The sequence below is a fragment of the Oryza brachyantha genome, chromosome 6 (assembly GCF_000231095.2).
Source record: "Oryza brachyantha chromosome 6, ObraRS2, whole genome shotgun sequence".
NCBI classification, from domain to species: domain Eukaryota; kingdom Viridiplantae; phylum Streptophyta; class Magnoliopsida; order Poales; family Poaceae; genus Oryza; species Oryza brachyantha.
In genome coordinates this window covers 7,984,641-7,999,411 of record NC_023168.2, presented here as the reverse complement: position 1 = coordinate 7,999,411, position 14,771 = coordinate 7,984,641, and the positions used below count along the sequence as shown (strand labels likewise).

The window sequence follows — 14,771 nt, the reverse complement described above, 5'->3', positions numbered from 1 at the left end:
AAAGACCTAGGAATAATTGTTGATTTGAGCATGCCAATAAAGTGCATCCAACTGCACTTCTGTAAGTGCATGTTTTGCGTAAATAAGTTCCTCCTCCTGGATACTCTTAACGGATAAAACAAGCAGCCTGCATTACTTCCTTCTGAGCCTTTGAGATCGTTATGTCTAACAGAGAAAACACTCCTTTTGAGTCTTTGAGATCGCCGGATCTGAAAACAGATGCCGCCAGAAATAGACGTTTAGGAGCATATCAACCTCAGCTTATATGCGCATGCCACATCCAACGAATGTGTTTCTCCCCTTCTACAAGCAACACAGCCAAACGGTGAACCTCATTTTAATGGGTTCATCAATGTTCAGTATGAAGAGTATCCTTTGTTTCATCCTTTCTTTCATTTTTTTTTCTCCCTTCTTTTCATACAAGTACAATCACACGGCATCAAGTGGCCTGTGGTTGGGTGCAGGAAGCCTCTCCTCAATAGAGAGAGCATTGAGGCAGGCATAGTATTATACACCTGTGCTTTGGCACGATGGCCAGTGAAGTTCTACTGAATCACTGCTGGCCAGGAAGCAAGATAAGTGGATATGGCAAAGTTTTTCAGCTTAGTTCTAATGTTTGGACTATTGAGCATATTTGCGACAGAACATTTTCTTTTCTTTTTTTGTTATCCCCAGGTCACCGTTGCTTCCTCCAGGAGGCCTGCTGTGAACTTCAATAATTCTGCATTGAAGAATGGAGCTCTTGTTAGCTAAGACCACACACGTGGTATTTGGTAAGGATTAAGTAGTTATGTGACAAGTTATGGGTGGCAGGAAAAAGCATGACAGCTTTTAGCACATAAGGACTGACTTTGTACGACCACTACAAGGCAGGCACATCCGCCGTTATCGAAGATGCTGCCTGAGTTTAAACTGTTGTCTTCAAGTAAAACTAATACTTGGTAGACAGTGAAACCCCAGAATTCCTGGATGCAAATGGTCCACTTTACTTGGTCAAAAGATGAAGGTTTGCTAGGGATTTAACAATCAAATGAACATTATAACGGATGCAACACTAATCAAATGTTGCCAAAATAAATCCAGGATACTAAATTGCAGGATAAGTTATGCTTTAAATCTACCAGAATGCAACTTTGAGCATTGCAATATTGCAATTTTTATCTATAGTGAAGCATCACAGCGACCATCTCCAACAGCAAAAAGAAACTTCATTTGATAGTGATTATATAGACATGTACTGAAAAGATAAATCTTACATTTGACATATATACAATCACTGGTCCCTAAAGACGCAACCGACTGAGGAAGTCTGACAACCTGGAACGCGAAAAGGATGGTAATACATCAAGATGAGAAAGAGGAACATATATATTAAATAGAAACCTAATGAGAGCACATACCTAATATTTTTGGAAATCACTGTGCTCCCATCATCAGCATCAAGATGTCGCAGTACGACCTCTTCCAACCGGCCGTCTCTGTAGGCATGCTGTAAAACATGAGCTACAATGGTGAGTTTCAGCGACAAGGAAAGACTGGTCAGTAAAGTATACAGTTACAGCAATGATATCTAATATTTATTCAAGGTGAGCTATATAGTTAAAGGGATGAACAAGAAATCAGATTCCCCCCATGCACTAACAGTATGGGCAATACACTAGACATACTGGACCAGGATGAAAAATAGTCACATACAATATACAGGCTTGCATGTTGAATAAAAGCCAAACATGAGCCTTGGCCTATTCTTCCATCATATCCACCAAATAAGTAGCAAAAAATCAGCGTAATGGTATGGCAGCAGCTGGGCAAACAGGACGAGATGTGTAATCCAAGACCAACACATTAAAATGATGTATTTGTTTAGCTGATATGGTTTTTGCCAATAATTCCTCCAATTTCTCTGTTCTGCATCTAGCTCTTTTCTAATTCACTAATGCTGACTTTATAATAGCATCTCCTGGACACAGACCTGACTACTGGAGCCCAAGAGGCCTACCTAGCATACCCTACCAATTAGACTTGCAGAATGTGATAGATCCTGCCAATCAACTTGAGCCATTTGATCTAATGCAAACTTACACTTGTCAAAAACAAACATTTATTGAAAATCACTCTCATGTATCGTCTGAATCGACACTAATCCCAAAAAAGTTTCAACAGATGGTAACAAGCTAGCAATGAACACCAGACATTGAGGGAAAAGCTATACCATTAATTGTAAGAATTATCATCTAATAGGTCCATAAGCTAACAGTAAATGTTGTCTTGAGTTGACTGTATTATAGAGTACAGACAACATCATGTTTTTCAGCAACTTCTTAAAAGGACAAAGGCTGTGATCAAGGCAGGACCTAGGATTGTCAAGGAGCAGAATAGAAAAACAAAAAGAAATATCAGGGCAACACCGATTAATTCCAGGAACCCAAAAAGGTCAGAAGGCCTAGTCAATTCAGGGACTTGCTGATGGTGTAATCTGATGTAACATCTTTTTTATTTGTTTTCTTCCTCTCTATGTATATTTTCTGTTGTACATATTTTTAATCTCTTGTTTTTATTATAGCACAGTAGGAGACTCTGCTGCTGTTTCACATCAAAAAATGTAAGAACATAAGGTGAGCAGTTTCCAGAAGAGCAATTGATTGAGTAAGAAAGGTGGCAAGCTATTGGTTTATTTAGACCAGGTTCTGGCTTACTGCCAAATGCCAAAAGATAGGTGGGGGAGGGGGTTGTTTATTACTGAGCTCTCAAGATATCTGGAAGCTAGTGAGATGAAGACATCAGTAACATTGAATTCACATGTTTATAGCACGTACAGATATAGTTTTCTACCTTGTAGAAGCAGCTTGACCCAAATGGACATGTACCAGTTCCAAAATCAAAGTACTTGCAGTCAATAGACCTGCAAAAGTTTAGACAGTAGGACATATATCAAATACTCAGGCACATAATACTATTAATCATAAATCACTAATAAAAAATTGAGCTTGGATATTTCAAAAAAGGGCATGTATAAGAATCAACAAATGTCATTTTCACATAAATTGCTATGACTATGCTTACTCGAGTAATTATAAATAATATGCAAACAATCTTGCGCCACATAAGAGATGCCACAACAAGTAACAAAAGATATAAAAGAAATCCAAAACTTACTTGAGCTTGACTTTGTAGTTCTCAATGATCTCCAGCTTTTCCTCCTTCGAAAAGTACCAAAGAACACTTGGAATGACATAGTATGAAAGTTTGCGACATATTGGACAAGCCCTCAGTGCTGAGTTCACATCCATACCAGATGTTGGAGAATTGTTACGCCAATTTCTAATACATGATATACAGAATGGATGATCACACTCAGATAAGAGTCCAAACTTCCTTTCAGCAGCAGTAGGCTTTGAGAGCACACGGTCCAGGCAGACGCTGCATTCTATCTCTTGGCTACGTTTCAAAGAGTCAAGACGCTTGTGGTTTTTCTCACATAGCTTGATATGTTCCTCCCTCTCATCAGGACGATAAGGATGCAAGCACATTTTCCCACAGGTTGTGCACAGATCTCCATGCATCTGAGGGCACTCTTCACCGTAAGGACAATTACCAGCAGCAGCAAAAGAACAGATTGGAAGATCAGCAGCACTCAAGGTCGTCTGGTTTTGCACAATTCGATTTGATGACCAGTCAATCCCATCCTCAAGTATGCTTTCATGTTGGAAATCATTTCTCCATATAGGCTTACTCCCAGAATGTGCCAACACATCCATAGACATCTGTTGCCTTGGATTGCTTGAGTCTACTTGGTATCCCACATGATGAGGACGTGCAAAACTCAAAGGCTGAACAGAACTAGATGCACGTGTTGTGGTACTTGAGCTCTGTGGTGGAGGCACTGTCGGGTTACGAGAAACTTTGACATGGTCATATCTGCAGCGGCTACCATACGAGCATGCACCCTTCTGGTAGAAAGTGCAAACCTGAGCAGACAAGCATCAAAGTAAGGAACACTAGAAGATATGAATATATGCACTGTTAAGTATGGCAATGAAATCAGAGCACATCAACCCTTTACTAGCACATTACATTGTTTGGTTGATCATTCCAATCATGGGAGAACTCACAGTACTCTCCTTTCAAGCAAGCTCCATGCATGAAGAACTTGCAAAGAACCCTGATAGATTGAAACATAACCAAAAGAACTGTAAGCAAACTACCAGACTTTGGGTTCAACCCCAGGAAGGGAATAATCTGAATCATCGTAATATAACAAGTTTTTGTGGAGAATTTTCATTTTAAGAACCGATGCTTGGGCAACCGATTTAATGACCAATCCTAAGGGATTGCATCTAATGCCAAAGGGGTTACTATTGAGCATCTTTCTCTGCCTATTTGAACGCTTAATTTATACTTTTTGCATCTTATAATAGACACTTAATGTAGAGATTTACGCAGTTTCATATAACCTTTATTGAAATCCACAGACCACATCCTCTTGTGCAATTGTGGTGATTATAGAACTGAACAAGTAGCATGTACCCACTATCAAACTGAGCCCAAATTTACCCGATACCGTAATATACAGGAACCGTAATAAAACACGCAGGTCCAGGATAACTCTAAGATCTGCCAAGCCAGCGTGCTATTGGTTTCCAGGAGAAAAATGGGCACCGGAGACCAGACTCAAAAATGACATTCTCACTTGACCTGTAAAGCGCGGGACAACAAAAATACGCAACCAAAAGAGGAATAAATGCAAGACACGCCGGCACTCCCCTTGTTCAACCTACCAGCACAGCCATGTCATAAAATTCATAATCAAATCTATGCCTAAAGGAGCATGGGCGTTTGGGCCTTTGACTGGTTTAGCTACACTACTATAGCATATTTCGCACTAGCAATCAGAGCTAATGGAAGCATAAACTGAATTGAACCGCCATGGGATACAAAATTCCCCCAAGACAAAATAAAGCGGTGTGGCAAAGCGCGTCTACAAGCTTAGCTACAACTACAACCCTCCGCGCCTACCCTGCAACCAAACAAGCACCACCCTACCTCAATGCTTGCTTGCCTCGCTATTTCCTCCTGGCCGCGAGCTCCAAAATACCGAAGGAACCAAACCAACACTAAATCAACACTAGGCAAGCTCAAGCTCAACAGCACCGCACCGAAATCCCACGCGGCTCCACCGCCCCACCCCCACGCACAAAAAAACCTCGTCTCCTCACCAAGCCTCCGGTCCAAATCGTTGAGAAACAGGCCTTACGTAACAGGAATCGAGCCGAGACTACCTCTTGGACGACATGGCCGAGGCGAATCGATCGGGACGGTCCCCCCCGGGTTCGGCCGAGGGGAGGGTGTGGGGGGGGGGGGAGCAGCGGAGCCGAATCGAGACGCAGCCGCCGTCGCTTCGGGGTCGGGTCGAGTCGGGGGTTGCTCCTCCGGCCGGTGGTGGCGCCTTCGTTCCGCGGCGGGGGGGCTGGTGTCTCCTCCTCTCCGCCCGCGTCGCCCGGGCCTGCCCTGCCCCGTGGTGTTTGGCTTTTTGGGGGTATCGCATCCGGGAATGATTCCTAAAAACGGCAGGGGAGGAAATGACCGGACTGACCTCCCCGAGAATAGGGGACGAGACATTGAGACCCCGTGGGCAGAGAAAACTGACATAGTGCCATTTTCGATGTTGAGTTTCGCTCTAATGTTATTATGTCATTGTCAATATATGCTAGATCGTTGCTTCACTATTTTTTTTATTTCCTTCAGATTTAGCCACTTGTATTTTATTTCTTACACTATTTCGCTCCTGGCTCATCCATTAGGGCAGAGCGAGTAAGGAGAAAGGGGATGTACTCCCCATCTACGTGCTCAACCTAGCGGCGACGGCACCGTAGATCGAGTTTATCGCCAACATTCCTCCTTCGGCACCACCATTTCCACTCCACCGCCGACCCATCCTCGCCACCGCTGACCCATTCCCACCACCGTCGCAGCAGCAGCCCCCCTACATCATCGTCGCCTTAGCTTGAGCTCACGATGGCGCCATCGTTGTTCCTTTCGCCACCGCCGCCGCCATCCTCACGAAGGTCGTCGTCCCCGACATGAGCTAGGAACCCGGTGGAAGCGATGGAATGCACCTGGCATAAGCTAGTTTGGGGTAAGAATGTGGTACTGTTGATTATCTCCTAGCTTGCTGTGGCCATTTTTTTGGTATGTGGACTGCTGCGAATCGGTTAGAGTTTGCTCTAACATCATCAACCCTTAGCTTATTCTCTTTAGGACCAACAACAAAATGCTCCACTACACCATCACTGGAAGCTTCATCAACTGATTGTAGACTCATTCCTTCAACCATATTCATGTAGCTATCGATCCACTTGAAAAATTTGCAAGAATTTGACACCTAAGTATGCATTCCGATCAAATTAGTACTAAATAGCACAATGACACCAAATGCAACAAATAGAAGTACTCACATCTTGATCATTTTCTACACGTTCGAAGAAAACTTTTCCACCATGCTTAATTGACCTGCACTCTACTACTGCAGCACCACACCTAGGGCAACGAATGAGAGGGAGGCTGCTAAACCCCACAGGCAGCCGAGCAGGATTCTAGCTACCTTGCGACATCCCTAGATCCTCGCTTTTGACTGCGATTCTTTGTTGCAGAGCCCTCCTAGGGTTAGGGTTACCTCTCATCTGTCAGTGGATGTCAAAGGCTTTCGGAGGCGCGAGAAAAAGGGATGTGAAGGATGAGGATGGCGATGCAGCGCACTGCTGGTGCTAGAGGAGAGCGGCAAGCTCATCGTTGGAGCAGTGGCCACTGCCTTTGCTTCACGGGAATTTGCTCGCTCTGCTGTAACGGATGAGCAATGGGCCAAATGGTCTGAGAAAACATTTTAACTGACTTAGGGCCTGTTTGGCACAGCTCCACTCCAACATTTTTAACTCTGCTCTAACTTTTTTCTGTCAAACGCGTCCAACTCTAGAAACTCCAAATCCGAAAAAATCCTGGAGTTGAAGGCCAACTCCATGCTTTTTCTGGTGCTCCAAAAACCAATCTTATCAATCTAAACATGGAGTTGAGGGGTAATTACCCACCAATGCCACCCATTACATACATACCCCTTCGCTAAAAAAATCGGACCCCTCTCACAGTTGTTACTGTTCATGGGTACTCTTCATCGTGAATAGTAGCCCGTCCCCCTCCCTGATTACCAAACTCTAGGGCACTGCCGCCCCTTCTGTTGTCGGTGGCCCTCTATGGATGGCGGAATGTATCTCCCCAATCTTCGTGATCTCTCTAATATAAGTACTCGCTACGATAAAAGGGCAAAAATGTCATGTCTCACCAAGCTCTTCTTCTCCTAGAGTTGGATATACGAATATGCCAAATATGTACTCGAGATCCTGGATTTGCTAATTCTAGAGTTGCGAATCCTAGATTTACTGATCCTGGAGTTGATTTTCTAGAGTTGGAGTGCTCCCAAACAGGTCCTTAATCGGGCAAAGCAGCGATCTGACATATGTTGGCAATGGCATAATAACGAAGCCAATTTGTGGAATGGCATTCGAGCGATACCCAACCTTTAAAATGGCATAATTCAATTTTCTCCTGTGGGCACGGGTGTATTATCGGAGATTTGTGGTCAAGGACTTTGACCTTAAAACATAATGGCATGTTTACCTTAAAACATAATGGTATTTTTACAAATTTTCTCCTTTCTAAAGTAGATTTTCAGCTTTATTATAAATAGTTCCATCATGTATACCATTAAATAGTCATCACAAATATAAAAAGGACGTGGCTATGTCGCACGCGCTAGCTATTTAGTGCTAAAAAACGATCCACCCAAAACGCAAACAAGCTAGTTGCTGCTAGTACACCCAAATGTGCATGTATTTTTTTCTTCTTACGAAAATTTCTCTTACCCATCTAATTTATGATCCAATTACACTATTGTGTTTGTATCAATTAAATCTTTATAACAATATCTCACATGGTTATGTTTTTATGGAAAAATACAAATTACTTTATAACATATCTAAATTACTTTTAGATTTCATTAAATTACTTCATAGTGAAGAAAGTAAATTTAATGAAGCCTAAAAGTAATTTATATATATTATGGAAGTAACTTAAAACAAAATTAAAGTAACTTGTTACAGCATTAAAAGAAATCTATTGTGGGGGTAAAAACATAAGTCTATCTAAAAATTAGATTTAATTAACATATCATAGTTACCCCATAATAGATTTACTTCTAATGTCATGATAAGTTCCTTTCTTTTTTTAAGTTACTTATATAATATATGCAAATTACTTTTATGTTGTAATATATTTATTTTTATACCTATAAAATGTAACTTAATGAATTCTGAAAGTAATTTAGATATATTATAAAAGTAATTTGTAATTTTTTATCAAAATATAATCATGTGAGATCTTGTAATAAAGATTTAATTGTTACGAACACAACGGTGTAGTCGTATAGTTTAAGAAAAAATTGTATTTGAAGAATAGGTGGTTCCAATTTGCTTGATGGACTAGTAATGTATTTTTAGTAAAGTAAGACCATGTGTGGATTAGACAGCTCTTGTGGGATCGGATGGCCAATCAATGCGTCTCCAGTTAAGCCTATCGAGTGTGGGGTTTACTTCTAATGTCATGACAAGTTATGTTACTTCTATAATATACGTAAAATACTTTTATATTGTATTAAGTTTATTTTTATATGTCTAAAATGTAACTTAATGAAATTTAAAAGTAATTTGGATATATTATAAAAGTAGTTTGTATTTTTAATTAAAATATAATCATGTAAGATCTCGTTATAATGATTTAAATGTAACGAACACAATGGTGTAATTGGATCGTAGATTGGATAAATAGTTTAAGAGAAAATTGTATTTGAAATATAGGTGATTTCAATTTGCTTGATGGACTAGTAGTGACGTAAGTCTGGCTGTCTACAGGGTTGGGTGTGTGCTAAAGAGTAGAGAAGCAGCACGGTTAGTAAAGGGTTGTTTAGATGGGGCTAAACTTTTTAGTCCTATGTCACATCGGATGTTTGGATGCTTATATAAATATTAAACGTAGATTAATTATAAAACTAATTACAGAAATGAGAGCTAATTCACGTGACAAATTTTTAAGCCTAATTAATCCATAATTAGCACATGTTTACTATATCCGTACATAGGCTAATCATGGATTAATTAGGTTCGTCTCGCGAATTAGTCCAAGATTATTTATAAGTTTTATTAATAGTCTGCGTTTAATATTTGTAATAAGTGTCCAAACATCTGACGGGACAAGGGACTGAAGTTTAGTCCCTTCTCCCAAACACCCCTTAAATACGGAGGAGATCGGACGACTCAAAATGTGTAGCTAGATAAGACCATACAGTAGGCGCACACTGATTAGATATTACTATATAAAAAAAATCTCCATCTTCCAACTTTCATCTCCCTTACTATTCTTTTGCTCTTTAGTCTTGAAATATTTCTCAAGATTTTTGTTCCAAGCACTTCATGTACTATATATTTACAATTTTTTCATGTATTCTGTAATGATCCTAATACAGTACAATTTGCGAATTTTTTTATTTTTTAAACATTTTTAATAAATAATTTTATTACTAAACCCTGGGAGAAAATATTTTCACCGTATGAACTTTTTGCCACGTCACCAACATTGGTGTGGCAAAACAACACTGCCACACAGAGTTTTTGGCGTGACAGGCTTGCCAGCGTTGTCCTGCCACGCTATTGATAGCGTATTGCCACGCCAACCAGGCTGCGGGATAGCGTATCTTGCCACACCAATGTTAGTGGCGTGCTCAAAAGGTTTATACAGTGAAAATATTTTTCTCTAAGGTTTAGTAATAAAATTATTTATTCAAAAGGTTTAAAAAATAAAAAAAAAATCACAGCTAACCAGTTACGCCTGTGGTTCAACATCATTTCATCATCTAACATCACCATGGCAGCAAGTGCCAATCTGCACAGATTATGAGCATCATCACATACAGAGAAGACAAACCATCGTCTGCAACTGGAAACATCAGAAACATATACCACTGCATCAGAGGCCTTCATTGTTCCAAATGGGTGTCATCTCATGCCATGTGACTCGTTACTTTGTGAGGCATCTCACTTACAATGAACTCTTGAAACAATTTGTTGCTCTGATATTCGTACACAATATGTAATGATTACAGTTACAAATTCCTATCGTATCTCGAATCAATAACAAGGGCATATGAGAATATGACCCCCCTGAAGCACGATATGACAAATTTTTGGTGCTTCTTTACCTATAATCGAACACCACAGGATCAGCCTATACTATTAACTATACAATCTATGGTAGATTACAATATTATACATGGAGCTATGCTGAATTTCATCTGCAGAAGTTACTATGAACCTGACCTACTAATGTGGACATACAAATGATTCTGGCTTACAGAAGTACCTACGAAGCAGATCCGTTTGATTTCTCAATTTCCAATGCTTGCTCGGCCACCATGATACACGAGTCCATCTCCAGACTTGTGGCTTCGTTGTTCTCTTTTAGTGGAGGTGCTCTTGGCAAAGATAGCATTTCAGGGGTGCATTGTATGTCAGGTTGGATGCCTACTTGGTCGATTTCATGCAGTGCTGGAGAAAGATACTTTGCGACCGTGATAAAGAGAGCAGAGCCGTCATCCAGTTCAGTCACACTCTGTGCCAGGGAATATTAGGAATCAAGTCAGTTCAAATTTAAATATTTGAGAAGCATATAAAAATTCAAGTATTTTACATGAAAAAGTACAAGGAGCAGAGCAATTTTCCATACCTGTATTTTTCCTTTACCAAAAGTTCTGTGTCCAACCAAAATAGCACGGCCATTGTCATGTAATGCTCCTGCCAAGATTTCACTTGCACTCGCACTTCCTTCATTGACCTATATGTTTACACAACATAATTATGATTCTCTAGGAGAACTTTTACCATAAAGAATAAATATCAAACACACATGTACATAACCACATAGCAGATAATTAGAGTTGAGACTCACAAGTATGACAAGAGGATCATGTGTTAAAGAATGACCCTGGACCATATTTATTGGTAGCACATTTCCCTCACGGTCAACAGTGTTGACAAGAGTTTCATCTCCATCCAACCACATTTGAGCCACGTCAAGACCTGCTTTTACTAGACCACCCTGTAGAAAAATAACAACATCACTAAAGAAAATATATTTTGTTAAAGTCGTGAAGACCAATTATGAAAAAAATGTACTGACAGGATTATTTCGCAGATCTAAAATATATGATTGGACACCCTCATTCTCCATCTTCTTAATGGCACTTTCCATTTCAGCCGCAGCAGTCTGGTTTGAAAGGAGAGAGGAACATGATATGAACGACCAAATTAGATCATACTGTGTTATAAGCAATAATTTTTAACCTTCTATGAAGCAAGAAACAAATAATTAAGCAGATTTCTGAGGGGAAATGAAGCAGGGTTTTCAATCCTATCTTGGAAATAATCAGTAATACGAAAATATTGCTTCATGTTTTTGGTGGGGTTAGCAGTATTGCAGGTATACATCATAGAAAAACAAATCATATACATGACAAACCATGTGGTAAAAGCAATATTGAACAGGAAATATCTATCACTTGGAATATTCTTCCATTTTTCAAGTAGTATAGCAAGCAATGAAAGAATTGAGTTATGCAGTTTGGTATTCAGAACAGCTATTTCAACTTTTTCTTAGTACCCTGAAACTCTGTTACAAAATTGAGAACTAAAACATATAAACTATTGGTATTTACCTGAGAAAAGGCAGCTAGCCTAACATACCCAGTTTTGCACTCACGGCCATCGTTCGACCTATGAGAGATAACTGTAGCTGATAGAGGTGAAAGATTGATAACCTCACGAGATAGCTGGACCTTTTGAAAAGAAAAATTGTAGTTGTAATTAGATAAAAAAAAGATCATGTTCTTAAGAGGAAAACGGTTAATGTGAACCATTATGCTTATTAGGCATTTAACTGAATGCAACAAGCTTATTCAAATCAGACAGACATAAGTTAGACGTTATTCTCCAAGTAGCATAGATGGAAAAGGTTGGCTTTGCAAGTTGCACACATAGAAGTTAAGCATGTACCTCCTTTTGTCTTATACTGCCATTCCTTTCATTTTCAGTGCCCTGGAGATATTGTGGTGTCAGTTCAACAACAAAATACAGTAAAAGGATATGAACATGCTGCTTTGAATGACGATCAAAATGGGGACATAATTGTTGTGTTGTCTAGAACTCTAACTACTACTTCAAACTGAAGCCAAGGATAAGTGCATACATCCAACACTTTCACTTTAACGGTTGTTCCAACACGACCTCTAAGTCTCTGAGCTGCAGCTTCTCCATCCAACCCAAATACACTCTTCCCTACAAAAACAAAACATGTTATGATCAATACCTCTTGGGGATGAAGTCCAGTTCCTCAGAATATTTATTTTTCAAAGATGGAAAAAGAACTCGAGAAGATTAGATGATCCAAAGTTAACACACTACCAATATCAACTAGCTCTCAGTTTCTTTAGAATAAGAAAGGGAACTTTTTCATGATAATTTTTAACAGATTCTTCTGGCTTCAAATTTTGTGAAGTGCCCGACATCCATATTACACCTCCGTTAGCTTCAGCAACGTTGGATGATAAAGATGGGACAGAAAAACTTTAGGTCTAGCTAATTAGCTTTTCATGACCTCCAAATGTCGAAGTTCTTTCTCAATTTCTAATGAGTTATTGATTTTCCTAGCATCAAAGTGCCAAAAAATACTGTTACGTAATGCAGAAAAACTATTAAATTTTTACAATTGCTACAAAGGACTTCTGCTAGATATAAAGTAATGCATTAATGCTGAAGTCACATAGGTTGTTGTTGTGCAGTGAACAAGTAAAAAGAAAAGGTTACACCACAGGAATGACTTAGATACAATCGACTTCAGAAGAAGACCCTAAGGGTGTGCACCGTGTATTTCTCTTCACCAAGGCATGCCATTACTACAGAAAATGAGTAAAATACCATCGATCTCAATTAGTTCATCGCCTCCATGTATGCCTGCTCGGTCTGCTGGGCCACCCTCAATGCAGTCCATAACAAGCTGGAATAGTCATGGAGCTGAACATATTAACATCATCTTAATATATGATTGCCTATCACAGGAAAATTGCAACATACCAAGCGTCCAGAGCTAGGCTCCCTGTTTATGAACACCCCAACTCCTTGGACATTCCCGTCGCTTCCGATCCTGAAACTCTGGTATTCCTGCGTCTCTCACGAATCATACATCAGACTGGTCATGATCAGCAACGCGCACGATGCACAAGTTGGATCCGTATGCGGCATAGCCGCAGGAATCACAGCAATCCTCAATTCCTCATACAAACATATTACACACCTTGGGGCTGATGATCTTGGTGAACGGGTCACCGAGTGTGGACAACATCCCTCTGATCTTGCCATATGCGGCATCCTCCGATTTCAGCGGGAACATCTCCACCATGGTCTGCTGCAGCCTCATGTCCCAATCTACATGATCTCGCACATTGGGGGCAAGTAAGTTCACTACGAACAGCAAACCAAATTTCACTGCATTTCAGATTCGTCTTCCCCTGAATTCGAAAGAACGATCCCAAATTGGTGGGTATAGTATACCTTGGTGATTGAAGGTGGGATCCACGAAGGTCTCACGGATCAGCCCCCAAGCCTCCACCAGCGTCCTCTGCACCCGGTTCACCTGCAAAGAACAAGAAGGAGATGAGGGATTAATTCTTGGATGCAGCGGCTGCTGCAGCGGGGAGGTCGGCAACCCACCTCGCGGGCCTTGGAGACGGGGAACGCGACGGTGAGCGACTCGGCCGACGCCGGTGGCGGGAGGGGCTCCGCGGCGAACCCGGTCAGCGACACCACGGCGGCCGCGGCGAGCCCCGCCGCCGCCTTCCCCAGGGCGGCACGGCCGCCGTCGCCTTCCGACGCTGCCGTCGGACGCTCCGTGCTTCTCTCCGACCGCACGCGGAGCCGGCTGCAGCCCCCGGCGGCGCCAAGAACCGGCGGCCTGCCTGGGACGGTGAGACGGCGGGGCGGCAGCGGGCGCGGGGCCCGGGCGGCGGCCAGCGAGCAGTCCACCATTTCCATGTGACGCAATGGTGGTGGCGGGAGGCGGAGGCGTGGAGGGAAGAATCTGTTGGTGGTGTTGGGCGGGGCTGGAGGTGGTGGACAGGAGGAGATCCGTGTGGAGGGATCTTCTCCCGCGCGCGTCCACGTCGCGGGCTCGCGTTTCTCCACGTATCCCTCCACTCCACTGATGCTGGCTGGTCAGTGTTACACTCTCACCCCGTCCACCCAAAAGTTGCGTACAGATACCCCCTTCTACTGCTGCTGCTGCTGCTGCTATTTTCGTAGCACCTCCGTTTCAAATATCAAAAATCTTTGTCTTATTTAAAATTTTTTTATGATTAATATTTTCATTGTTACTAGATAATAAAATATGAATATTACTTTATACGTGACTAATTTTATTAAGTTTTTTTATAAATTTTTTAAATAAGACGAATGATCAAACTTTCGACATAGAAATAAATAATAAAGTTATTATAGGACGGTGGAAGTATATTGCACATTTTATTATATTTTTAAAATAAGCAGTCCAAAGTCTACTTTTAAACTGCACCATTTATGCTACCAGTCTAGCCTCGGCATTGGTTTGTCACATCGGTAGAGTTT

At 41.1% G+C, this 14,771-nt stretch overlaps 2 protein-coding genes across 3 annotated transcripts; both read right to left on the bottom strand.

Moving 5' to 3' along the window:
- Positions 1-335: 335 nt before the first annotated feature.
- Positions 336-5,521, bottom strand: LOC102722967 (E3 ubiquitin-protein ligase makorin). Its single transcript, XM_006655950.3, has 7 exons — positions 5,280-5,521; positions 4,075-4,162; positions 3,157-3,968; positions 2,833-2,902; positions 1,401-1,489; positions 1,257-1,317; positions 336-721 (listed from the first exon to the last, which is right to left on the bottom strand). Exons 1-6 carry the CDS (start codon positions 5,291-5,293, stop codon positions 1,284-1,286), a joined length of 1,107 nt encoding a protein of 368 aa, XP_006656013.1. The 5' UTR covers positions 5,294-5,521; the 3' UTR covers positions 336-721; positions 1,257-1,283.
- Positions 5,522-10,295: 4,774 nt separating this feature from the next.
- On the bottom strand, positions 10,296-14,220 carry LOC102703788 (carboxyl-terminal-processing peptidase 3, chloroplastic). Of its 2 annotated transcripts, none has more exons than XM_015838951.2 (12): positions 13,863-14,220; positions 13,704-13,785; positions 13,447-13,613; positions 13,227-13,313; positions 13,071-13,149; positions 12,343-12,431; positions 12,150-12,191; positions 11,813-11,932; positions 11,278-11,364; positions 11,047-11,196; positions 10,825-10,932; positions 10,296-10,710 (listed from the first exon to the last, which is right to left on the bottom strand). In XM_015838951.2, the coding sequence occupies exons 1-12, from the start codon at positions 14,181-14,183 to the stop codon at positions 10,462-10,464; spliced, it is 1,581 nt and encodes a 526-aa protein (XP_015694437.2). In that variant the 5' UTR covers positions 14,184-14,220; the 3' UTR covers positions 10,296-10,461. The 2 variants fall into 2 exon arrangements, with proteins under 2 accessions (XP_015694437.2, XP_040381445.1); XM_040525511.1 differs by having other exon boundaries at positions 13,447-13,577; positions 13,863-14,219.
- Between the last annotated feature and the right edge of the window lie 551 nt (positions 14,221-14,771).